General features: G+C 39.0%; 2 protein-coding genes across 5 annotated transcripts in view; both read right to left on the bottom strand.

Annotated features, from left to right (window-relative positions):
* phldb3 (pleckstrin homology-like domain, family B, member 3) overlaps positions 1-15119 on the bottom strand; it is a 28637-nt gene extending 13518 nt beyond the window's left edge. For all 3 annotated transcript variants that reach the window (XM_072393795.1, XM_072393793.1, XM_072393794.1), the window contains exons 1-6: positions 15028-15119; positions 4927-5082; positions 4607-4717; positions 4100-4237; positions 3523-3651; positions 626-811 (exon numbers count right to left, since the gene is read on the bottom strand). In XM_072393795.1, the coding sequence (XP_072249896.1) occupies positions 626-811; positions 3523-3651; positions 4100-4237; positions 4607-4717; positions 4927-5073 (711 nt within the window). In that variant the 5' untranslated portion in view covers positions 5074-5082; positions 15028-15119. The remainder of the gene's footprint in view (positions 1-625; positions 812-3522; positions 3652-4099; positions 4238-4606; positions 4718-4926; positions 5083-15027) is intronic.
* Positions 15120-17518: 2399 nt separating this feature from the next.
* Positions 17519-21897, bottom strand: ethe1 (ETHE1 persulfide dioxygenase). 2 transcript variants are annotated; one of them, XM_072393797.1, is made up of 7 exons: positions 21406-21897; positions 20537-20681; positions 19710-19858; positions 19465-19594; positions 19112-19201; positions 18611-18727; positions 17519-18455 (listed from the first exon to the last, which is right to left on the bottom strand). In XM_072393797.1, the coding sequence occupies exons 1-7, from the start codon at positions 21616-21618 to the stop codon at positions 18409-18411; spliced, it is 891 nt and encodes a 296-aa protein (XP_072249898.1). In that variant the 5' UTR covers positions 21619-21897; the 3' UTR covers positions 17519-18408. The 2 variants fall into 2 exon arrangements, with proteins under 2 accessions (XP_072249898.1, XP_072249899.1); XM_072393798.1 differs by lacking the exon at positions 21406-21897 and adding an exon at positions 20762-20825.
* Between the last annotated feature and the right edge of the window lie 3539 nt (positions 21898-25436).

Here is a 25436-nt window from a genome sequence, read left to right on the forward strand (position 1 = left end):
ATCAACTGTACTGCAATGATGAGATGAAATCTATCCAAATTGCATTCAAATAAGACATCTCATCTGGGGTTTAATATGTTGTAGGCAGTAAGTAAAAAAGAACACGTTTTACTTGGCTATAATGCAAAAATACAGTCTAAATGAGATTTATTACTTGTTATGATCAATGCCAGCAACTCTGTAAATATCGTAAGTGAGGCACAATTTTGTGACTTTAAAGTTCACTTTCTGGTCTTACCTCTCCTTATTTTAACTTTCAAAGAATTAATGCTGAAGCAAAACATTTAATCTAGAGAAGCACAAAGCTACATCTTCACATTCAAATAGATAGTAATTCTTTCAATAATTTCACTTAATACGGTATGTATGCAATTGAAAAGGTGGAAATGTTTATATAGATTTTGTTGCTATATTGGACTGCAGTGTTGAGATAGCTATTGATGTTGTTTTGTCCATATGCACTATGCACAAGTCTAACATCACCAGCCTACACTGAGAGAGAATTTATACGAGGGTAAACACAGATACGGAGCACATGACATTCTGATAAACAGAAAACCCTGCAACGCGTCAGGGAGCAGCTGTGAAATTCTCTGAAGAATTCTTTCTGAGGCACATTGTTTACCTGTGCTGTTTTGACCACATGCTGCTGACATGAGATCTCCTCCTCCATCTCTCTCTCACTCTCTCTCTCCTTTTTTTCCGCTGTGCTCTCATTCTCATCCTCCTCATCAATGCCACTCTCTCGCTCCAAAACGCGAAATTCCCAGTCCTCGAAAGCACGAACTGCAGCTTCCATCACCTCCTTCTCCTGCAATAAAAACAACAACAATGAAAAAAGGTACAAAGGTGGGTGTGTGGTGGAAAGCTGACATGCAGAAAAGGTGGTTACAGAGCCAAAATGGTGCATTTGTGTATGGACGAGTCAGTCACTCTTACAAGCATGTTGTCAATCGTTCCGATTATAAAATGCTATTGTGCTATGTGTAAGCACACGCTGATATGACTCTCAGCCACCCATGTCTGGTGTGTCTGAAGTACCAAAGGTGAACAGCAGCTCAAAAACAAGGCATCATTTAAGCATATCAACAACCCTTCATAGAAACGGATTTCCCACATGGCAGTGGCCTCTTTCATCAGTAGAATATGCCTAACCACACTGTAGAAAAACAAATGGTTTAAGAGAGGTTTGAGGAACACAACGAGTTCAGGATGATGTTGGCTCGGCCTCCAAATTCTCCAGATCTCAATCCAATTAAGCATCAGTGAGACAAACAACTCAGACCCATGGAGGCTGCACTTTGCAACTTACAAGACTTCAAGGTATTAACTGCTTTGAGCTAGATACCAAAGCACACCTTCAGAAGTCTAGTGGGCCATGCTTTGACAGGTTAGGGCTGTTTGACCATGAAAGCGGAACCTAATCAATATCAAGACGTCAATATGTTTTAGCTGATTGATGTAAAATTAAACCTTAGATTCTTTCTATCATTCACTATAAAATTTCTTAAATAAAATAATTAGGACCTCTTTAGTATTTTAAAGTACAAGTGAAAGTACAAATTAAGACTGTCTCATTGTAATATATAATTATAATTAAAATACAATCATTGTACTCTTACTATTGAAGAGCATACACTTCAGTCCTCTATTTGCATGCACACATTTGGCTTCTTTCAAAGCAACTTGTGCCAAACCCTATTCTAAAAGCTTTTTAAACAAATCGGACATGTTACAACAGTAGGTAACAACCTGCTGCATGACTGCACCAAACCTGTCATTAACAACTACTTTTGAAATGGTTTGGTCTCATCTTGTTGGGTCACATTCACAGAAAGAACAGAAAACAGAAATGTTTCGGGTGAGTAAAACTCAAACCATTGACACATCAGGTTGAGCAGGTATTGAACAATTACACATTGTTTAAAAAAAAAACAGGAGCCAGCACTGACTTCAACACACCCTTTGAGTTCGACAGCTGTTATGTGTCAAAACAGCAAACTGAGTATCATTTGCAGTTTTATGTTTCATTTGGAGAGCTGCCCACATATCTTGAATGAAAAAATGCTCCGGGACCTGTTCTCATTGTGTGGATTGATGTTTTATCTGGATTAAATTTGGCATGATTCTGCTTTTTTACCTCTTTATTTATTCAGTCAAAACAAGATGAGATGATTGACTTCACAGCCTTCATAATAAGAAATCAAGCCAACCATGGCTATGCCAACACACAATTAATGTACTGCAAACAACAAAAAAAGAGACTCTCAGTAGATCAGTGGAGCTCCCTCCCTCTCTCCTCTCTGAACGTTAGCACTGAATGTTTTAGTGGATAAGCAGGTCTTAGTAGTGATGAAGTCTGGTCCAACTGGTTCTCTCCCAATTACTGTTATTCCGCCCATTTGCAATTAGTTTTTTTCTAAGGAACTACACCACTGAAAATTGTCTACACGACCATTTGAAGTATACCGTTGTAGCTTTAACACCTTCCCAGGTCCTTTGTGTGAGGGCTCTTGCTCTGAATGATGATCAATAAATTATAAGATATTTTGCATGCTAAGATCATCCAAATAAAGGCTGCAACAACAGAAAAAAGTAGATTCTAGTATCTACTTGTTTTTTTTTTTAATCCCATTTTATTTCTCTTGCTTATCTATGATTTCCATAAAATGTTGCTCGACTTCATCATGCTTTCAATTATCTACATATAACCTAGTCAAATGACCACAGGGGAATGCCATAATCTCAAGTGACTCAATCCAGTTACACTAATGAAATTCTTAAGTGGATCTAAAGTACTAAACAATCCTGTTAAGTGTAGCCAGCTTCAGCCGATCATGGATCAGCTTGTTGACCTCACTATTTTGATAACCCAAACTGGTAGGACTCTGACTGCAGCTGCTGTTCACACATGCACTTCACAGCAGGATATTCTCTGCGGGAGATACACTGACAAAATTGAAAATACTCTGGAGTGCTACACAGGTGAAGCGCAGTATGGGATGGGATGAGGTTTCCTACTTCTCCGTAATTATGCTACTTTCTGTTTTTAGATAAATATGACATATCTGGGTGTATCCACCATACAAACGTGTGAGAGGGAAGCATCATATAGGTCAGGAGAAAAGAAAAGGAAGCGCCAGCTGTTATTAGCATGCAAACTCACTCACTGTAAATTAACACATTGTCTCAGTCAGTCATTTTCAGAAGTTGTGACTACAGAAGTGGCAGGATAACCTAAGCAAGAAATCCAGAGCAAATTTGATAAAGAACTGCCCTCTGGACAATCTACAAAATTCATAGCAGAAGTGAACATTCTTTTAAGTTTGTGTTTTCACTAGAGGAGAGTCAGTTGTTCAAGACCTAATGATAATATACTTACTTCTGCTAGTTTTGTGGATGCTTTGACAAACACAAAGAGGAACTGACCAATCTAAATAACCCACATGAATAATTTTAAAAACTTTCATCAATGTCAGAAGTTTTGTTCCCATTCAAACTGAAAATGTTAAATCTTCCCACCTGCCGCAGCTGCAGAGTTAGCTGTTCTCTCTGACTTTCTGGCTGACTGGGAATCAGTTTCTCTTTATCCTTACACCTCCTCTTCAGCTCCTCCACCCTGCTCCTCTCCTCCTCCAGACTCTCTCGCTCCTGCAGTTACAGACACAATAAGACAAATAAGAATAAGTGAAACGAGTCATCACCTCACTCTAGAAAAACAAGAAGCATTTACAAGGAATCTGGCAACACACTCAAAGGTCTATTTCACAAGTTCCACAAACTTATGTTCCAAGCAGCTGCATACCGAAATGTATAACATCAAACAATTATTACATGGGAGCTGACTTATCATTGCCATGATCTTGTGTTGATGTTATTGGATCACTGCTGAGCCAACACGTTTCAACAGAAACCTACAAGTAAAATTTTCTGGAATGATTTTTTTTTTTTTTTATCCCTAGACTAAACCTTTTAAATGTTATGTCAACACAAATTAGTTTGTTTGGTCTCCAACAAGAAATGCAGGTAGAAATTATGAAGACATGACAAAAGAAATTGCTAGTAAACTGAAAAATATAAAGCAAAAAATAAGGTTTACCTTGAGTCTGTCTGCGTGCTTGTGCTGTTCTCTGTGTCTGGCCTCTTGCTGCAGAGCCTGCAGCTTCTGTGTGTGTCTGTGCAGCTGGTTTTTCTCTGTCTGTAGCTCTCCTTGCAGCAACGCGATCTCCAACTGCAGCTGAAGGGACAGAAGATGTGACCAAGCTGAATCATATCAACCAGACCCTTAGCAAGTCAGAGGGATGCATTCTTTCACTATGACTGTGCTGGTGTTAGGAAGCTGCACGGTGTTTTAAACAGACAGGCTTCAGCAGAAACACTGTCTAATTATTCAAATGTTTCTTTAAACACTTTGTCTTGGACGTAGTTTGCTGAACCTGCAAATGTTTAGTATTTTGTTCTTGAAAAAAAAAAACTAGTTTAATTTACAGTTTATTGTCTCAAAATGCTACGTTTTGAGCAAAACCATCCTAAATCAATTGCCCAATGTTATATGACAATAATATGCATTTTGTCCAACTGGACAACAACCCCCGAGGGCTCTTACCTCAATCTTCAGTTCCTCTTTTTGTTGGTTGATCTCTGCTATGCGTTTTTGGAGCATTGAGGGTGATGACAGGACCCTCAGTGAGCCCACCTCCAACTTTTTGATGCAAGACTAACAGATATTGAAAAAAAGCAGACAAAATTGTCACTTGCAAGAGGAGAAGCAATAAACTTGTTTAGTGCAGGACGGATGATTAACTGTTTCAACATTCAAGAAAATAAATTCTTGAATTCATGAAATGAAAGCGATAGTGAGTATTGTTTGGCATGAAAAAAAACTTTGACATCACCATCATCAGCGGCTTCGTCTCACTCTTTTACCTTCTCGCTCTCCGTGCTGCTGCTCTCTGTGTCTGACTCTGCCCCTGAGGAGGTGGGACTCTGACCTTCAGCCACTCTGGTGATCCAAGGCTGCCGCAGATCCTGCTGCCACTGGCTCCTGGAGTTTTCCATGTTATGCTGGGGCATTTCTAAAGGCTAAACCAGAGGAGGCAGTTAATAGGAGCATTGGGGGGTGGGGTGGGGTGGGGGTTCTGGCTGACTTTAGTGAATATTGTGGTAATTTAATCTGCTGCATGGCTGAAAGCGTATGGGAGATCAGGTGACATTTCACTGAGGGATACAACATGTGAGAGATACAACATAAGCACTTTAAAGCACAGAAATCCCCTCAGGTTTCCAGAAGTTTGTGACGGAGAAAACACCTCGCTTTGAAGAGGAAGCAACAGCAAAAGACGCGAGACAATTCAGGATGTGGGTGGTGGTTTGTGGTTGTGTTTCAGGGTCTCAGTGTGAGGACAAAGGCATGGGATACAGCAGTGTTTTGGAGGCTTTCATGTTCAACAGAAGAAAGACAATATACAAAAGATGGCAGGTCAGAATATGCTTTGAAGTACTGCTATATTGTACTTTTTGTTTCTCACATTCATGTGGATTTACCAAGGCAAATATCATTATGTGTAGTGTTTACTAAGTTCTATATCAAAGTGTTCCCCAACAATTGGGAATACGTCCACCTACAGGCGTATTATCCTGAAGTCTTTATTCCATGTTGCCCTTTCGCTGTCATCTATGTGGTTTCTCTACACACAAAAAGAGGCACACCAGTAGAAATTTAGATGTACACAAACCAGAACTAATTTGTGGGAAAATACTTTTTCTTGTTGAAACATTTTCCCACCATTTTCCCCAGCCCTCTGTGCTCTACTTCTCTATATCCATACCTTATTAGGCCGCAGGGATTGAAGGTTGAGTGGAAGAACAGAGATAAATATACAGCTGAGATATGAGCAACGGCTTCCAAACATCAACCAGCACACTGGCATTCAGGGAGACAGGGGATGAGAAAGCATGAACAGACAGAGGGAGCAGAGCATATCAAGAAGTGAAAAGTCTTGTTCTATGTAATAATCGCGTAAAGTACAGCTTTTCTGACCTGCACACGGATGAAGAAAACAATGATGTTTCCAGAGCATACACGTCTATCATTATGATAAGAAGTAAAATCTGAACAAATGAGCTCTAGATTATGACCTGTGACAAATGTTTTTCTATGTATTTATGTACTGAAATTGTACTTTAGCCCCGTCTCTAACACAGTTATCACCTAATTGAGGACAAAAGGGTAAAAGTGCAAGAATGGACCACAAGGTATGCAATTTTGGATGGTTCCAGTTAGAATATTAAGTGTTCAATACTGATACAAAGGGTCCCATTACATGGAAGCCAGAAAAAAAATAACAGTTTCACAGAAATATTGGTTAATAGAAACAGCACAGATATCCAATCCAAATGAACAACCTTATAATGTGTAGATCATATCTAAATATGCACACAGTCGTCACTTCTTTTTATTTATCTTCTTCTTATGAAGGATTTTTTTTGTACCTTCTATTTATATTCTGGAGCAACAAGTGCATACAGACTGTACTGTAAGTGATAATGTAGTGTGTGTGGGATTTATTGTTCTGATTTCAAAAGAAAAAAAATGTGAGGAGAACCTGGGGCAGACCCAGAAATTGCTGAAGGGATTATATACCCCTTTTGGTTTGGAATTGCCTGGGGATTCCCCAAAAGAGCTGGAGTGTCGCAAGGGACGTGGATGCCTGTGCTTCCTTTTTGGACCTGTTGCCTCCACAATCTGACTTCAAATAAGTGGAGAAAAATGGATGGATGATGGCTCAGTGACATCAAAAGCTCAGAAAATACTTTCAGCTACTGAAATGACAGAAAGGTGATACAGAAAACTATATAGATCATAACCCAGGTTATCTAATAAAACTAAGGCAATATTTGTAGACATGTATTTTCCGTTAATCTTTTCTATAAGGTGTATGCTGATCACTTTTTAAGTAATACAGTATCAGAAAAAAAGAGTTAATTTCTATTAGTTTAACTATGAATAAAAATAACCGTGACCATAACTAAACCCAAAAAGTACTATATAACCGCTGATGTGCATTTGTTGTTAATAGCAAAGCAACAAGGCTCTAAGCTGTCGTGTAATCTTCCCCCCTTTGTATATTGAAGATGACGCAATATTTATTTCCCACTTTCAAGGCACATCGAATGCAATATAACAGCCTGTCAGGTGAACAAAACCATCACAAAGTTAAAGACAAAGCTTAGTTTTTTGCCTGTTATTAATACCTTCAATGCAAAAATAATTCTAAATTTTATATCAGTACTTGCAGGACCTGAATACCTAAATATAGGTATCTATACGTGAAAGAGAATACACTTCATGTCGTCCTCCCCTACCAGCTTAGAAACTATGCTAGCAACTAAAAATAGGATTCATAAGGTGAAGTTGTTCTGCCAAAAAAATTATTATTATATATTATATAATATATATATATATATATTATTTTTACATTTTTTGATTGCAAGTGTATGTCAATCATGTTAAAAAAACAGATCGATATGGTTAAATAAGAACTGGATCTTTAACCTGTTCTGGAAGCACTGTCCTTTGTAAGAACTGAGATCCTGACTGTTCTGTGAAAAAAAACAAAGTTTGGACAAAAAAACCAGATGGCTACAGAATGAAACAGAAAATGCAATGTTTTGAAAGTTCACACAGATTATCATCACACAGGTTGGGTCTTGGATTTCTACGCTGTGTTACAACATGTGGTGGTGTATTGTACTATTTCAAGTACCCTCTGAATCATTATTGAAAACATCTCTGAAAGCCCCATGAAACCAGTTTCACTGTCAGGATTATTCAAGAGAAACTTTATGATTTCTTGATGATAATCTTGTCTCAACATCTGGACTGAAATTTGGCCTATCACCGGTATTTTCCACTTTTTTCTCTGACCTTCCAGTGTTCATTTAAAGCTGTTGACTTCTGTTGAAAACAAGGCAAAGAGAGCTTCATGTGGAGTCAACATCATTATTCAAACATCAGTACGAATGTTTGACCTCCAACTAAAGTCCAGTCAGATACCTTTTCAACACCCGAGTCGAACAAGAGGAATTCAGGAGAAGTCCATGCCTTCATGTTAAACCAGTAGTTTCTTCAAATGCAGCAAACAACAGGCAAAACAAATGCTGATATGATGCACTGATGACACAAGAAAGAGTAAGACAGTAAAATAATTATGAACTAAAAAAAAAAATAAAAAAATCAGCAGATGCAAAAAAATAGGGTAAAGTTCAGCCTTGGAGCCAGATCAAAGAACAAAACATAGTTTTGTGCCGAAAATAATTGGACTTGATTGCAGGGAGGGGAGCGCCTCTGGAGAATAAAATAGGAGAAAGAAAGTGAACGGAGATGTAGTTCTGCATCCAGCGCACATTTCTCTGTGTGTGAATTATGTAAGAACAACTCTAAAGGAACTCAACGCATAACCCTCAGCTCTCAAACTGAATTAAAACACACCGTATCTGTGCCAATTTAAAAAACAGCAAGAACGGATTCACAAACAGAAGTTCACAGTCAGAGCAGTGTGAGGGAGTTTGGTAGAGTCAACAAAACAACAAGCAGGGAGGAGAGGAATGCTTCTCATGTCAGATAATCTCACCATGTGCTTACATCAGCAAAGTCTTATCACTCATTCTTTCAGTGTGAGGCTCCACTGAACTTTCAGACATCTCCATTTCTATTGACTGTGTTTGATCTCAACTAATCCATACACACAAGTCAGTCAATATTCCTGCTGCATGAGAGAGGTGACTCAGTCTGACAAATTGAATTTCATCTGGAACATTTCATTAGCTGCTGTGTTGTGTGCCACTTGAAATTAAATGTGCCTGATGAGGAACAACAAATGTGAGCCTCTTTTAACCCATTATCAATAAATCTGAATATAACTGTAGTGTCTGCATGCTTCTCCCTGTCAGGGCTTGTCATCATTTTCATGATTATAGTTTTTCCAGGTTAAGAAACAAGGGTTTTAGTGGACATTAGCAATTTTGTCAGGTTTTGTTTTTACTTTCAGAAAGGTTTCAGAAAGGGTTAAAGATCGTCAAATGCTACTAATTCTCCAAATCAATGAGTTATCACGTAAAATAATCAGGATCTCCAGACTGTTTAAAATCTTTGCGATTATGATTTTATCAAGCAACCTGGAAAAAAACCCCACCAAATGACCCACACCAATGACCTGAATCCAAGGCCTACATTACACACAAGTCAACTCCCCTGCCAAGGTCATCCATGTTTGTTATTAGAAGCTAATATGGCTTTTAGCCACAAGTCTTCACTAAAGATAAAGCAGCAGGTAACATGGTTTCGGCAAGATTACTTCTTTCTAACTCCGCACTCAAGTCACAAAAGCTCTAAAGCCAAGTCATGAAGTCAATGTCATCATTACACCCCCCCCAAAAACAACTTTTGAACGTCAACACTGAATCAATGAAACTCCTTGTGTGTGCACACTCTGCATACAACTGTGCTACAGTTTTTACAGCATCTTAGTATATTATCAGCATATCTCTGACCAAGTGATGTTAAACTTGACAAATCATATTCAATCTTTAATTAATATGTTTCTGTGGCTTGTAAACTGCATAATGTTCTACACTGTAGTTCCCAGATTGCAGCAAAACCTCACAACAACACTCTGAAATGACCTTGCCCCTGTCTGGACCCCTCATTGATGAGTGGCAAAGCATTGTGTACCCAAAACCATAAACTCAACACTGACAACAGCTATATTCCACCACCTATGTTCAGGACAAAAGAGCTCAAACGATGGCATGTCCTGTGTGGGTGTGAATGCTGATTACAGCCTGTCACCAAGCATTCAGTGTGAGAGAGCTATAGGAAAACATGTCACAAGTAGAACATGTGAGCATAACTGCCCTGTAAAGAGGGGTGGCAGTGTACAATGACGCATTAATCCACAGAGGCTTACAGGTCAAGAAAAATAAAGTAAGTCAAGCCCAAACGATACCGGTACAACCAGTTTCTTAACAACTAATTACTGTTATGATACAGTTTGAATAAATATCACAAAGACAGCAGTTTCTAACAAAGCATTAAAACTACAGCATAAAAGTGTGTATGATCCCTTCAAATAACTGACTGAAAAAGGAAAACTTGAAACAGAGAGAGTTGGCTGAGAACTGCTGGGAACTTATCTCTGGATTACTGTAAACTTCAAATGCACACAGCAGACAGGATGTGTGATCAAATGAAAAAGAAAGTCCACCCTTTCAGTTCTAAAAAATATGCGCGCACGGACACGCACACACACACACAACAGCATTTCAATCAGATTGATGTCTGAGCTTCGACTGGACTGGATTGCAACACCTTGATTCCTTTCTCATTCAACCATTTTGCTGTTAATTTGCTACAGTGCTTGTGGTCATTGACCTGTTGCATGACCCATTTTTGGCCAGGCCTTAGCTATTGGACAGATAGACTCATAACTAACACTAGAATAGCATATATATATATATATATATATATATATATATTCATTCAATGACTGTAAGGTGCCCAGGTCCTGTGGTTGCAAAACAACCCAAATAAGCCCTCCACCACCTTGTTTGAATTGATATGGGGTATTTGCGGTGTAATTACGGTAGTTTTGTTGCACAGTGCTCAAACATTTTGGCTCAGTTTTTGACAAACAAATGTTAACACTGTGTAATATTTGCTGTATGTTGTTTATCTGAGGCTGTATTTTCCTAATTTTACAGCCTGGTGAGAACCAGATTTGTATTTTTTTCCAACTTCTTCCTGATTCTTCAAACCTACAAACTGAAAGAAGGTATACTATTTTTTTCATATGACTGGATGGGTTAGCTCTGGTTTGAAGCAGAATTTGCATATCGCCTCAACAAGAGGACACCTGGTTTTTCAACTAAGACCTGTTTGAAACGGTTGACCATGACTGTTATATTAGATTACTTTCAGATGATTTGTCAGTTATGAAATCAGTCTAGATTTTCATAACAGGACACACGTTCAATTTATCAGTACACATCAGAAGATTGTAGAATGAAATTACAAGATGTTGTCTATTTGCCACAAATGAAGATAAAAAACATTTAAACCAATGCAACATCCTTTTTTATAAGTTTAAGTTGGTATTAAAAGCACCAAAACATGGTCCAAAATGTGAAAGTGAGAGGACTTTATATTAACTGCCAGGAATGTGCGGTGCATTGAACTTTAATGCAGAGTGGAATAACACACACCACAGGGGCATCAACGACCCGTATGACAAAATACCTCTTTAGTTATTCTAACTGGCTGCCTCTCATGTGCAAAAGGCATAAAACCAAGACAAGCTATTACACATAACTATAATAGTACTATTCACATATTTAAGAGCCACAATTAAAGGATGTGACTTCAATCAAACAGACCAAATCTGCTGACTTTCAAACATTTCTGTTCAATAACAGACCCGGCATCATCACAGCTCTATCTGATGCATACACTGTTTGCTGAAAGAAGAAGAAATATTTCTGCTTTCAACTGTCAAAATGGAGACAAAGTCCATAAAATACCATTTTCCTTGCTCTGGATCTGCTCTACTCCTACCCTCAAAAGAAAAAAAGACAAAGAGGGTTCCCCCTAATACATGTCCAATGAACAATCATTAATGTTTACTTACAGTAGTTCTGCCTCCTTACAGCAGATTTAAATTAAACCGTCTATGAACATTCAGACAAAGTGCACAGTCATCTGACATAATAAACATGGTGGACTACCCTGCAGTGACCTCTGGACCTGCTGCAAGTGTCTCCTGCTGGCTCGGTGCCCAGTACCAGGAAACTGTCATCACAGTACAAGATTGTGAGCAGGAAAGGCAGGTGACAAGAGGAAGACCTGACTATCATCAAGCTGCTACTGTGAGACTGTGTAAAAACGTGACAAATCCTGCCCAACACCTGAGTGGTGATACATAAGACAGAACAACTGATGCTACTAAAAAAAAGTATTCACAGCAGTCTGAATGAGGTAAGAAACTTACTGAAAATGAGTAATAAACGGAAAGCAAACACACTGAAGCACTGTAAAATGGAATAAAAAGGGTTTACTCAAGGTGTAATTCTCTCCATTTCAGTGGAAAATTATCTAGTTTCAAATCTTTAGTCATCACTTCAATGGAAGCTTTCCGAGTATGAAATCTTTCAGCAGTTTCAGTCATCCCTTGAAAATGTCGGACTCTGGCAAATATCTCACTGAATCAAATATCAGACACTTCTTCAGAGGCTGACTTAAAGTTAAGGAGAAAGCCAGAGTTGCAAAAGCAGAAATAAGCATGCAACCGCTGTTTGAAACATTCTAATCCTGTGCCAATACTGGGGCCAGGTTTTAAGGGTTATAACAATTTTTCCTTTTAAAAACTAATGATGATGTTCCCTAATGTTAAAGGCTGTCCAAGCACGAGTCCTTTAAAAACATTTTACTTCAATAAAATCTCAAGAACTCTAATTTTCACAATTATAACTTCTCTAATAAAAAAAAAGAAAATGTCTGAGCCCAGATTTTTCAGTTTTCTGAACAACATTTATTGAACATCACTAAAAGTAAGTTGAGGTTTTTGCTCTATATGTAGCTCCAACTGAACAGACTGCAATGCAGCCTAAATACATGTCATACTGAAGGGTGCAAATCATCACCTTCACCTGTCAACAATACTCCTCAACTTAAACTTAAAGCTATACTTATAACTCCCTGCAACAATTTCAGGTGCATTCTCTCAGTGATACTGAAAGGCATCCTGGGACATATGAGAAACCAGTTCAAGAAAAGAGTACACAAATAAACTCTGAAAATAACTTCCACAAAGGTAGAACAGATACAGTTCTCAGCTTAAGACTTATCAAGAGCAATCAATAGGAAAAACAACCCACATCTGGGCCCCAATTCCATTTCTTAGTGTTACCCCTACTCCTTAACCTTGAGCATCCCCTTGCCACTTAAAACAATTACTGTACAAAATGGGACACCTCTTCAAGATGTATGCATCAGTTGTTGCTGATTCCTTTTGTCAGAAGACAACATAATCATGCAGTATTGTTGTCTTTTATATACCGTATTTACACCATAATTAATGTGTACATGTGTTTTTTTTTCTCCAATGTGAGAGCACCCACTAATAAACGACAATGAGTCTTTTCCCATTTCCAGTTATAATGTGTCCTTCGCATGTCGTCACAGAAGCGGAGTTACATCCAGTAACTACTATTTCCACCTGGCAGGCAACACTGAACTACTGAAACAGGAAATTGATGGCATTACACTATATCCTACAGGCTGTGTGGACTATAAAGATTCTTTGGCAGTTTTCTGCAGCATATTGGAGAAATGCAAGAAAATTGCTTCAATACCTGGCAATAATGGTAGAAGAGCATGGCATGCAACAGTTTTTGCTATCATTAACCACATGCTAGTAAGTAATAGCGTGCAATAATGTTAGTGACTTCTATTTATGTTTGATTTAATTTTATTGAACCGAATGCTAATCATGTGATGAGCTGTGTGGAAAGGCCTCATAACAAAAGGTTTGAAAGGTTTTAAAGCTCTGAAACTCTTGCCTATCCCCTTATTCCCAGAATGGGAGAACCCTAGCCCACGGCATGAAAACGGAGGGATGGAGCTGTGGTTGGGCAACGAGTGAAAGGGATTGGCCCTTGTTGTCCAAATTGAAGATTTGCTGTTCATCTCCTGTTATTTTTTTATTCTCATCGATTTATCTAATTGGCCAGTTGTTAAGACTAAGGAGGCATTCAGAAAAATAGATTGCAGATGATGAAATAGTTTTGCCCTACTTTCTTAGAAACTCAGTTTAATTTAAACCTGAAAACAACAGGTTTAGAAGTCAAATTATTGCTCGCTGGATTCCTGGTTTTGTGTGTACGTGATCACTGTCACATGGTTTACTGGGACAGTTACAACAAAGACCAGTTATAAATACATTACAAATAACACGAAGCCAGTGCTTTCCTGTAAGTGCATAGTGGGAACTCTACATGAATGCTTTAAATGTAACAGAGAAGTGTTAGAGATGTTAATATTCTCTATCTTTGGGCTGCACATGCATCTACCTGTGGGCTTAAACAAGAATTACACATTATCTATAAAGTATGGACGGGAATACCGAAAGCAGAAATGAAGCTATGATCTCTCTGGGATCTTATCAATTCCCAGCCTGCCTCTGGTTGTCAGCTGTAATAGAGATTCCTTTGGCCTGAGTATATCTCTGGGAACTGTGATGCAATAAGGAGTGATCCATTAATGACGGTCTAGAACACAGGGCTCAGACACAGATTTGTCCAATGGCGGTCCACACAAGGTGTGTATGTCTGTCTGTGAGAAATGGAAAAGCTAAAGGCAGAAGTCCCCAGACAGCAAATCCCCCAATTTCTATCAACCCCACCTCAGCCTGCTCTCCCACCCACTCTGTTTACCCACCGAGTGCTGATGGAGGGATAAAAGACCTGATATGAAGGTCTCTGTAAACAAAGAGGGGCATTTATGAACACTTAGGTTATTGTCATGGGACAAGGTTTGACTAACAGAAATCTGTCCCAGAGAAGTTTTCTGTGAGTGTTATAAGAGATAAGACATAATCTTAGCTATGCAGGTCTGTCCTCGGGACAAAGGGGGGTGAAACATTAAGAAGCACAAATTAAAGGCTCGTGTCTAATTTATCATCAGATCAGTTTTACAATAAGGTAGCCTTGCTCTATAAAATCATCAAACATCAGGAAGCTGTATGTCAGTTACCGTTTTGTCACAATATCAAAGACAAAAGAGCAGATTCTATCAGCAACAGGGTGCTTCCTTATTTTTCAGGTGAGTAACAACAGATTATTGTCATAGTCTGATCATAGTATGTCCGGTCTGCTTCGTGTTTTCTAACTGTTAAAGTGTGATGTGTAAAGGTCTGCTGAGCCTGTGACAAAAATACATAATACATGTTTAAAAGCAAACAAACCACCTCTTACCTGGAAAACGTGTTCCAGCTCAAACGACGAGAGATGTGGCTCCTTGTGTTCATAATAAACAGGCGAAGCCGGACAAAAACCACGGGCCACTTCAGCGAACTTTTAAAGCTGTTTCACTTTCGCACTCACAGCCACAGCACCTCCACCTCAGCTGTTTGGTGTGAAGCCGAGAAGTGACTTTCTCTGCCCTGGCTCGATTGAATCCTTCTTGGGGAGAAATGACAGATCAGCTCTTGCTGCGTGTCGCCGTCAACAGGTGAGGTCGAGCTGAAATCACACGGAGGAGGGTTCCGACGGAGGCGGGTACCGACTCTCAGCAGCGTGAGGGCTTGTATGTGCAAACCAACAACTCATGTGACACTTTGCGCCCATAGTTTGCAGCTGATCAACTTCACACAGTCAGTTTCTGTGCTGTGCGGACAACAGAGAGGGTTTCGTTGAAGTCCTGCTCTGAAATGGGATTTCTATTCTGGGAACTGGAGCGGGATTCTCATTGTGGAGTCATCCGGGCATACTGCCAATATTCTCTGAAGTTAAGGCTGTTCAGTACTACCGGCGGAAAACTCCCATGGGAATAGTTTGATATTAAAGTGACAGATAGGTCGGTGAACTTGTAAAGTCATTGAAACACACTTGAGTAGCATGGCTGGAATAATCTCTTAAAGGGCCTTAGGGCAAAAACATTTTTATCAAGCTCCTCTGTACAATCTTTGAAAAAGCAAATGTAAAAAAAGAGCTGTTTGTTTTTTGTTATGCACTTCTGTTCCCAATAAAGAGCTCAGTGAATGTTTTCAGATATGCACTGCAGCCCTGGACTTATTTTAGACATTGCCCAGAGGAGCTGTGTCAAAACCCAAGTATCTGAATCAGCCCAACCAGAAATTGTGCTTACTTTACCCTGTGGGTTTCTTGGTGCAAAGTCTGTGTAAAGGCCAACTGAGCACGTGTGAACTGAGCAAACTGTGCAGATAAACTACGGCAAGCTGGCAAGCGTGTTGATGTTGTTTCTACCGAGTGACTGGAGAAGAACACATAAACAAGGCTGAAGAGGAAAGATCACTTACACAAATAGGACAATTAAACTTTTAAACCAGATTAAGAATTTCAAGATTTAGGTCTTCAGCGGGAAGAATTTCAGCCAAATTCAAGAAACAACAACAGAATTGTAATTAATGATCAAATTACAAGCAGACTGTCTGACCTTGACATTATTTTTGCATTGAGTCCTGTATGTTCTACCCAAGCACCACACCTCCAGTAAACTAAACAAAGAAGCCCATACATTTCTAAGTGACAATGCATCTCAAAGAATCATTCCTGTTATTTTTTGTGCAAAGAACATTTCAGAGAGTGCCCAGACCCGATTCTTGAGAATTTTCATCTTCAGAGTTCAGGTGTGAAAAAAACAAAGAGTCGATTTTACTTTAACAGGCACCCACACTTGATGCAGAACTCCATAACTGAAATGAATGGTTGACTGGTTAATTAGTATGTCTTTTGGTTTGTTTTCTAAAGCAAAAACTTTTTGAATGGGTGAATATTTCCTAGATTCCTGTTTGTTTGCTTTTTAAGATTAGAGTAAACTTTACTTTTCTAAATAAAAAGTTGAATAAAATAGGTTAGGTATGTTTATCTTGCGTGTCAGAGAATACAAATTGGATTATTGGTCAGTTTTCAATATTTTCTGGCCATTTCTACACACAAAATACAATCAATAAATCATTGAAGAAAACAAATTAGATGTTTGTTAATCGTCGGTTGCAGCCTTACTTTACTTCTTTGGGGGATTAACACAAAATCTGCACTCCTCACTCTGAGGACTTTATCGCCCTGCCTGGCCTCTTTATAGCACTTTCTGAATGAGCTGATAGTGTAATAGATTCTTTCCAGTGACATGTGGCTGGCGTGAGAGAGAGAATGTGCAGCAGGTTCACAGTGGCATAGAGAAAGTGGGCTGAGAGAGATTGAAAGAGGCCTGGCAGATGGGTGACACAGGCTGGATGAAAGGACAGCTGGCACATCGCATCCCAACAGCAAAATGGGACCAATTCAAACGGAAAGGAACACATCTTCAATTTGAGGTGAAAACGGACACACAAACATCTCCTGCTTTGAAGAAAACCAATACAGGTGTCTGCCTGCTAGTGTATTAGGTGGGAAAGAAGGGCTGTTAAATGATGTTGTTCCTCTACAATGAGAGAAAACAGAGACAGCTGGTGGATGGTTTGTGTGTGTGTGTGTGTGTGGGCTAAAAGTATCAACTTGCATGAGAACAGGAAACACCCACCTACAGATAGTGTCTTCTCAAAGTCATACTTTCATTTGTTCTTCAACTGCTATGTTTGAATTAAAAGCACTGACAGGTTTTACTGTAAGTAAAATATTACACATGCTGTAGCAAAAGCGCTTCTTCTAAAGCAACAGAAGCCATTATTCTTCTATTTTCATGTGCTGAACGGTGTCACCAGCAGAGTGCTCCTTTCAAATCGCAGCACAATTAAGAAGCTTGTTTTTACTGTTTTATTTTGATAGTAGCCCCCAAAACAGCTTACAATCACATGTTCAGGTTTCTCTGGCTGAGTCAGAAGACTCCACTCCCCAAAAAACCTGTTTTGCTGGCCGATGAGCTGTTAAAAACAAGATGACAGCAGCACATTCAGGACATTTAGAGATCTCGAAGCAGGTTTGTTATTCAACTTGGGCCCTTTTCATTTCTGACATGATACAAATTCCAATAATTCAATAAAGATGCATAAGCATGACATGTTTTCAGATACTGCGATAGAAATGTGTATTTATTGATGCAAATTGTGTAGATATATTTTCCTGCGATGCAAAAAGGCTGTGGCCGGTAGCACTGTGGGTGGTGATTGTAAGTGTGTTCTTGGCTAGGGGGAGGCCGGAATCAGTGAAAAGGCCATGTGGAAGTAGTCAGCTGTCCCGGTAAAGCCCTCATGAATACTAAACCAAACCTTAAATAGAACATTCCTATTCAAGTTTCCCCTCTCATCAATTTTCTCCTAAATTTTACAGTTCATAATAACACAATCAAAGTAAAGAATATTCATTTGTAGTTTCACATCACAAATATATATATTTGTAGTGATTTTTCTTATATACAAAACTAATATTACTCATTTTCTATATTTCAAGTTAACATCATTGCATTTTTACATTAATTACAACTACAATGACCTCAGTAGCTGAACACCAAATAAAATAAAAAAATAGCTATTCAAATATTCATTTCAACATTTACAAAGCACAATAAAGCACTTTACAGGAAGCAGCTTTGGTTAATCTTGCTAAAACAGCCATGAATGTGAATGATTTTGCCATCATATAATTGATTTTGATAGAATGCTCACTTTCACTCTGCAATCAAACTCCATGTAGCCCACAAGCCAGATTAGCAGGTACTGAAATATCTGAAAAAGAAGGAGATAAAATCTGTTTTCAGAACACATGGTTTATAAATCTGTGAAGTGTCACAACCATGACATTTTATCGGCATTGGCAATTTATATTATGTTGGTTAACAGATGGGTGGTAGCTGGACAGGTATAAATAATTGTTCTGATACCAATTTTCGTTGGCTTGGGGAGGTTCAGGTTGTTCATGATCTCCACAAACTCCTCCTTGCTCTTTGTCAAGCGATGGTTAAACCTGCGCTCCTCACCAACCGTTGAAACCGTCTGACCTGATAAAGACAAACACACATAGGCCAGTGTGACATCTAGACTTTGTGGGATGGATTTTTCCAAGAACTTAACTGATCAAATAAAACATACTGAGAAATCACATGGTGTTGACACACAAGTGATACAGAGTAAAAAAACTTGATATGTTAGAATACTAATAGGTATTTTCTAGTGAAGGACTTCAAATCTGACTATTTGTTAGGGCTTTTTTCATTGTTCATTTGTTTGTATATACAACACTAAATATATGTATAATATCTATAGTGGCTATACATTTTACAATTCTAATACTGAAGCCTAAATATGTTTCAACAGTTGTCACATCCATGACTATGGGATAAAACATAATCTTTCTAATTTAGGTGTGTGGGTTTTCAGTCAACCTAAGTAGTCATGTGCTGGATAGACGAGGCACTCGTCAGGCAGTGTGAAGATCTTCTGATGGACTGACTCGTATAGCCTTGTAGCACAACCTGAAGAAGAGACAAAGTGTAGAAAATTATTGCAAAACAAAATTTGACACCAATGTCAAAATTAATGGATTCAAATACTGTTCACTAATAAATCATTGTAAAGGTGAAAAGAAATAAGTCTTGCAGAAAATACAGCAGACACATCATAGAGCTCTTTTAAAAAAACAACAGTGACCCCTTGTGTTCATTCAACAGTATTACATTAAAAAAGGCTTTCACTTTTTCACAAAAAACACAAGGACAAAGGAGAAATATTTGCCTACCCTGCTGGAAGTCTGTCCTGCCACAGCCTCTAATGAGCAGAGCGTCCCCAGTGAAAGCCATGCTCTGATCCCCTGACACCAGTGTTGAACACCCATCGGTGTGTCCTGGTGTTTCTCTCACTACCAAAGACTACAGAACATAAAACACAACTGTCACTCCAAGAAATTATAAACATTTTGGGTTTTTTTTTAATCTTTTTTTTTAATCATCCAACTTCATGGAATGAAAAAGATTGTCTTCTTACATGTCTTCCAAAGGAGATCTTATCCCCCTCTGACAAGAGGACATCTGCAGAGGCACCACTGAATTTGGAGATGGCACTCTTCAATCCAGGCAGTCTTTTCTTCATCAGCCCTGTGCTTGTTATGTGGTCCGCATGGCAGTGGGTGTTTACTGTCAGAAAAAGGAAATACAGCACGAATCAGTACAGAGTGGCAAGTTATTCTGTTCGCTTATGTATGGGTTTAAGGGGAATCACATCCTAACAACACAATTATACTGTTTTATTGTGAAACTCAAGCTTTTCTACTTGAGGATATTTGTTTTAGATGCATGAAGTTTGCCATCTTGTTATGAGCTATTGTGGTACCAAGATTACTGCAGTCAACACCAGTTTAAATATTTCACATGTGCCTTTTGTTTCTGCTTAGAAAGAGCAAGAAAATATATTTTCAATGCAGGAAAAGAAGTACATTTGTGCTTTCATATTTATCTTTAGTCATAACCCACAGCCCTAATTAATCTGGCATCTTCATAACACTACCTGTGTCTGCACGGCACAATCATTTCTCATGTAGATCAACAGTCTTGAAACAAAGTCAGCTTCATTGTGGCAAACATAATATACATGAGATTTTATTCCAGGACTATAAACTTGCTTTGACAAGATCTGGCAACTTTTCCAAACAGCAATTGTTGCAGTGTGGGGGGTTTCTATTAAGTGAAACAACCATTAATACGGTGATGTAAATATATTCAAAGTCACGGGACAGATGACACAGACTTCCTAACATTGTCTGAACTTCTGGACAAAAACCGCATCTTTTAGCCCTGCCACAAAAACATAGGTACCTGCCATAGTTAGTTTGAGTCCCAGTTCCTTGATGAGCTTCAGGTCCCTGTCAAGGGTCTCTAGCACAGGGTCAATGATGACCGCCTCCTTGGTGTCTGTGTCTGCTAGCAGGTAGGTGTAGGTGCAGCTCTCCAACTCGAACAGCTTAACAGGATATACAAGTGAGTGAGGAGTGACTCTGCAATAAATACTAACCGTTAACAACAGGTAGGTGGGTCACGTACTTCACCTTGTCCTTAGATAGCCCATGCTTGCTTATATGTGTGTAACAGAAATAAACAAAGACAGATTAGGATGTAGGCAGAATGTGTGCTTTTCACCTTAAGTTTCCAGGATTAGCATTATTTTAGTGTTTAGCACCTACCTAAAGAGAAATCTTGCTGGAAAAAAAACTATGCACTGACTTGTAATGTAGCTTTTGAACGCATCACACAGGCCCCACGGGCAGAGGAACAATTAAAAAGTCCAGAAAATGTATGTTGATATAGATAAAATAACTGTTTTAAACTGTTACACAGCCATTTCACATACAAAAACATGTGTCCACCGCAATGTCAGCATGAAGAAATAACAATTACAATTGTCTCAGTCATCAAGCTTCCAAAGCTTCTACAAAAACCCCGAAGAGACTGAGTAAAGTTATGAATGTGGTTAGTTTGAATGTTCACGAAACCCTACAGAGTAACCTGATAACTGATGTAATGTAAATGTAAACAAACAAAACATTGTACAGTAAGCTAGTGGCTAATTCCGCCACTTCCTCATAACGTAAATTCCTGTAAGCAAAGAGACACAGCATTTCTAAACACAGTTGCCTTAACATCGTGACAATTTAAGGAATAAAGCAGTAAAAATTACATGGACCTACCTGTCTGAAGAGGAGTCCTGGGGTCATTGCCATCTTGGTGCAGTACGACCTGCTTTGAACTCGCAGCGGGTCAACGTTAAGATCTAGGCCGGGGCTGAAGCGCCTGCTCTGGGCTGCAGCGTAACTCAAACCCTCTGTTTTTGAACTGACACGAAGCGTTAGAGCCACAAGCCGCTGGACCGGATTCAACCCGCTTATTACCGAGCACATCATGGCGAGTAATGTCTCGGTGATCTATAGCTGCTGAAACTACGCCTCCACGGCTGCGTATCGTAACGGTATGCACTCGTCGTTACGTGCGGATTACAGCAGATAAACTTAAATTCCTTATAAAATAGCTCAGCGCTGACTTTCTTTTGGAAGCTCAGCTGCCACCCTCTGTGAATTATATTACCCAAGAAACTTTTACTGCGGTTATAACTATCCCTATGACCCGTGTTTTAGGTAACAAAGCAACAAAATTCGGGGTTGTCTGTATGACTCGGTCAACGTCTTTCACAAACGAGTCTGAGGTTCACAATTGTCTGCGGTCGCGCGCTTCCTCCCGCGCACGCTCACTGAGCAAGCAGACACAACAGCTGTTGTCTACGTGACTGTTGCTCACGCATACGTTCATACCACCCAAACTTAACCTTATTCTGTTGCGTAAAATCACTGAGCATAAATACACGGAAAATAAAACATGTTTGTTTTGAATTAACAAGAAACATTCTGAGTGATCTTTTTCAGACTTACCTATGACTTTTATATCTCGATGACTCTTCTCCAAAATACTCCATTTCCTGCTCGTGAACTTTTAGCCATTTTTTTCTGAATGATCAAGTTTAAACAAAAAGTTAGGAAACTAAGATAGAACGTAGTTTGAGCTTTATGTTTTTATATCATTGTGACTTATTTGCACATTTCATGGTAGTTTGGTTGTATTTATTCTATCTCATCTAATAGTTTTTAAACAAAATTCCATTTCTTGCATTTTTGTCAAGCTGTGTCAGCCTTGTTTATTATTTTGATTTAAGTTTATAGTTTGGTGTTTGTAGCCACATAACCTGAATAGGAATCAAAGCAATAATCCTACTGAAAGCCTTTTTGCATCATAATGAGTGAAATAATTTCATAGCTATTATACAAAACTGCTCTTTTATTTGCCCAACCTTTAGTCTTTATCATGTAGTTGTCTTGAGAATCGCTAAATCTGATGTATGAGTGCTTTCAGTAAACCAGTTAAGGTTTGTGACTCAGCATAATACAACATGGGCTATCAGGACACACTACATGCAAGAGTGTGGCCATTACCATTGATTTAGTTAACTTTTTTTAAAAAACTTATTTTGCTTGTTGTTTTATTGGACAAGAAATGGATATTATAAAGTAGAAATTGTAGTCAATCATTAAAGAACACTTTTATGGTGTCTGCGCCCTCTGTTGCATAGTCTTGTCAGTACTGAATCCACTATGAAGTAATATAATCAGATATATCAGCCTAGCCTAATTTTGCTCTCCGATAACAACAACATTGACAAGACAGATACGTATCAATATTTATTTTTCGTTATCTGAGGGTGGAGTCAGCTGCATGTGAGGTGTCAGCCACAACTGCCGCAGTCTCCTCCATTTCCCCTGGTTTACCCTGTGACAAAAATGAGCAACCTGATATCAACATGGAAAATATTTTCATACATTTGCACAAACTGAATTGATCTACACCTAAATGTATAATGCAAATATGATAATGAAAAGTGTGGTGTAAAAATGAAGCTCTGTGTCTGCACATGGTATTAAATGCTCTCATCAAGCACAAAGTGAATGTGCTTGTATTGATTTGCATCCCCATTACTTTTTAACTGAGGCATCTATTTCATGAGCTCACTTAAATATGATTCAACACACAGGTTTCCACAACCATGGGTAGGTTTTAAACTTCATCCCATAGAAAGTATTTTCTTGTACATCTTTAAGAATAATGAAGTGATCCATTAAGGTTTTCCCTTATGAATCCCTTTATTGAAGCAAACACCTGCAAAAATAACTGCTGCAATAACTAAACCACAAGTTTTGATAAAACTCAACTGTAATCAAGAGGGACAAAGACTATTGGGTATAGAAAATAACATGGCTGATACTGAGTGGCTTTAACTGTACCTCTGTGTGTCCTTCAACCCATTTGAGCAGGTGAGTTACTCTGCTGTAGACGCCTGGCTTATTGGGCCGTGCACAGCCCTCGCCCCAACTCACTAACCCTGCCAGCCTCCAGTCCCCATTAGGTGTCTCACACACCAGTGGTCCACCACTGTCTCCCTTTAAACACAACCAAGCATTATAGAACAAAATGGGTAAATACTTCATAGCCAGTACCACAAGTCCGACCTGGAGATCGAGTGTAAAGTTGAACATCATTCTTCCTTGTTGGGTTTACAGGAGACATTTATGTCACTGGGTGTATACCTGGCAGGAGTCCACCCCCCCAGATATGCTGCCAGCACAGATCATCCGAGGAGTTATGAAGCCGCCATAGACACTCATGCTGGAGCAGATAGATTGAGCTATTACCTTCACCTGAGCCTGTCTTAGCTGATCTGACACGAAGCCTGGAAACATAAAAGAGAAAAGGAATGTTAAGAAGCAAAATAAAATTAATTTAGTTCATTTTAAAGAATACAGTTCGTGTGGGTTTTAGAAACTCTTAATGACGTGGTTTTCATGGGTTTTAGTGTATTGGTTTTCTGTCTGTGGGTTTCTTAGTCTTTGCTTTGGTTTAGTTTTTTCTTAGTAGCTTGACTTAGTCTCTGTCTTCTTAGTTGGTATTTTTTTACAGCTTAATTCCTTGTGTTCTGTTTTACTTTGCATTCCTCAGTGTTAAATTCTTGTCTTTACCCCCAGATGTCCTCAGTTGCCTCTGTCTTTTCCCCTGGTCTCACCTGTTGTAACTCTACTCATCAACCCTCCCAGCATTTATAGCTCTCTTGTACCTCAGTCTGTTGTCAGATAACTGTTGTTTGTTGTTGATATAGTCAGTGATATCTTTATTGGTCAGTAAGTTACCCAGTTCGTCCCTCTTTAGCTCTGTTTGAGGTTTATTCCTGCCTTGGCAGTTTCTTTGGTTTCTTTTTAATAAAGTCTCCGAGACTACCTGCCTGTCTTCACCTGCAATAGTTCAGCATTTGGGTCCTCCACCTCCAGCTCCATCATGAATCCTGACAGTTTTTACAAAGATGACATTGTCTTTTCATTTTCTCTCATCCACAACATACAGTATAAAGTTAAGTTTTCATGCTATCATGTTTTTAAACCCAAATTTCTCATGCACTGAGGACACTGTATAATGTTTGAACATTTATGCCAGTGTTTCCTTTTCCTGCTCTTGTTTCCATCCTGGAAAACTATTGATTATAATTTTCAGATTGGAATCACATTTGATTACCAGATAGGTAATGTTAAAACCTGTTGTGGTTACCTCCTTCATGAGTGAATCCCCACCCTGTGATCCAACAGGCTGCTCCAGGAGGAAAAGATTCAATTGCTCTGGGTAAACAAACCGGACGCACTCCATCTATAAATTGAGCACAACAATCACACTGAAATCTAAACTTGCACGTACAAACAACGCAGTAAAGTGATAAAGATTAACGCAATGGGTGAGGGATATGAAAGCTCACACTGTCACCTTTGATCTCTGTCATTATAGTGTGTTTAGAACTAATCTGTGAAATTGTTTTGTGTCTTATACCTTATATTAGCTCCTTATTACTAGCCATAAATCATGTTATTTGTTCAGTTGAAAATAAAATGTACATGATGTGTTCTTCTCAGCTCTGTCAACAGATGGAGCCAACTCTTTCATACCGGTCATGTCCATGTCAGCGATGGTGCGCAGCAGCCCCACATCATAGTCATTATTGTGGTTATTGAACTGCGGGTGGTAGAGGATCTGCAGGGCTCTGTAGCGCTTCCCCGGGGAGTTGTGTGCAATGCTTGCTGTGCCCACCACCACCAGCCAGTCGGCCACTTGAAGCATTTTGTTCCTGTGGGAATGT

Source organism: Leuresthes tenuis, unplaced genomic scaffold, assembly GCF_036924035.1.
Source record: "Leuresthes tenuis unplaced genomic scaffold, fLeuTen1.0.hap1 SCAF_10, whole genome shotgun sequence".
Classification (NCBI taxonomy): domain Eukaryota; kingdom Metazoa; phylum Chordata; class Actinopteri; order Atheriniformes; family Atherinopsidae; genus Leuresthes; species Leuresthes tenuis.

Excerpts from the sequence above, each read along its gene's own strand:
- ethe1 (XM_072393797.1), bottom strand. The coding sequence starts at position 21,618 with ATGATGTGCTCGGTAATAAGCGGGTTGAATCCGGTCCAGCGGCTTGTG. Across the intron at positions 20,682-21,405 it reads CAGGACTCCTCTTCAGACAG|CTGTTCGAGTTGGAGAGCTG; the intron begins GTAGGTCCATGT and ends TATCCTGTTAAG. Across the intron at positions 19,202-19,464 it reads CAGGACAGACTTCCAGCAGG|GTTGTGCTACAAGGCTATAC; the intron begins GTAGGCAAATAT and ends TCTCTTCTTCAG.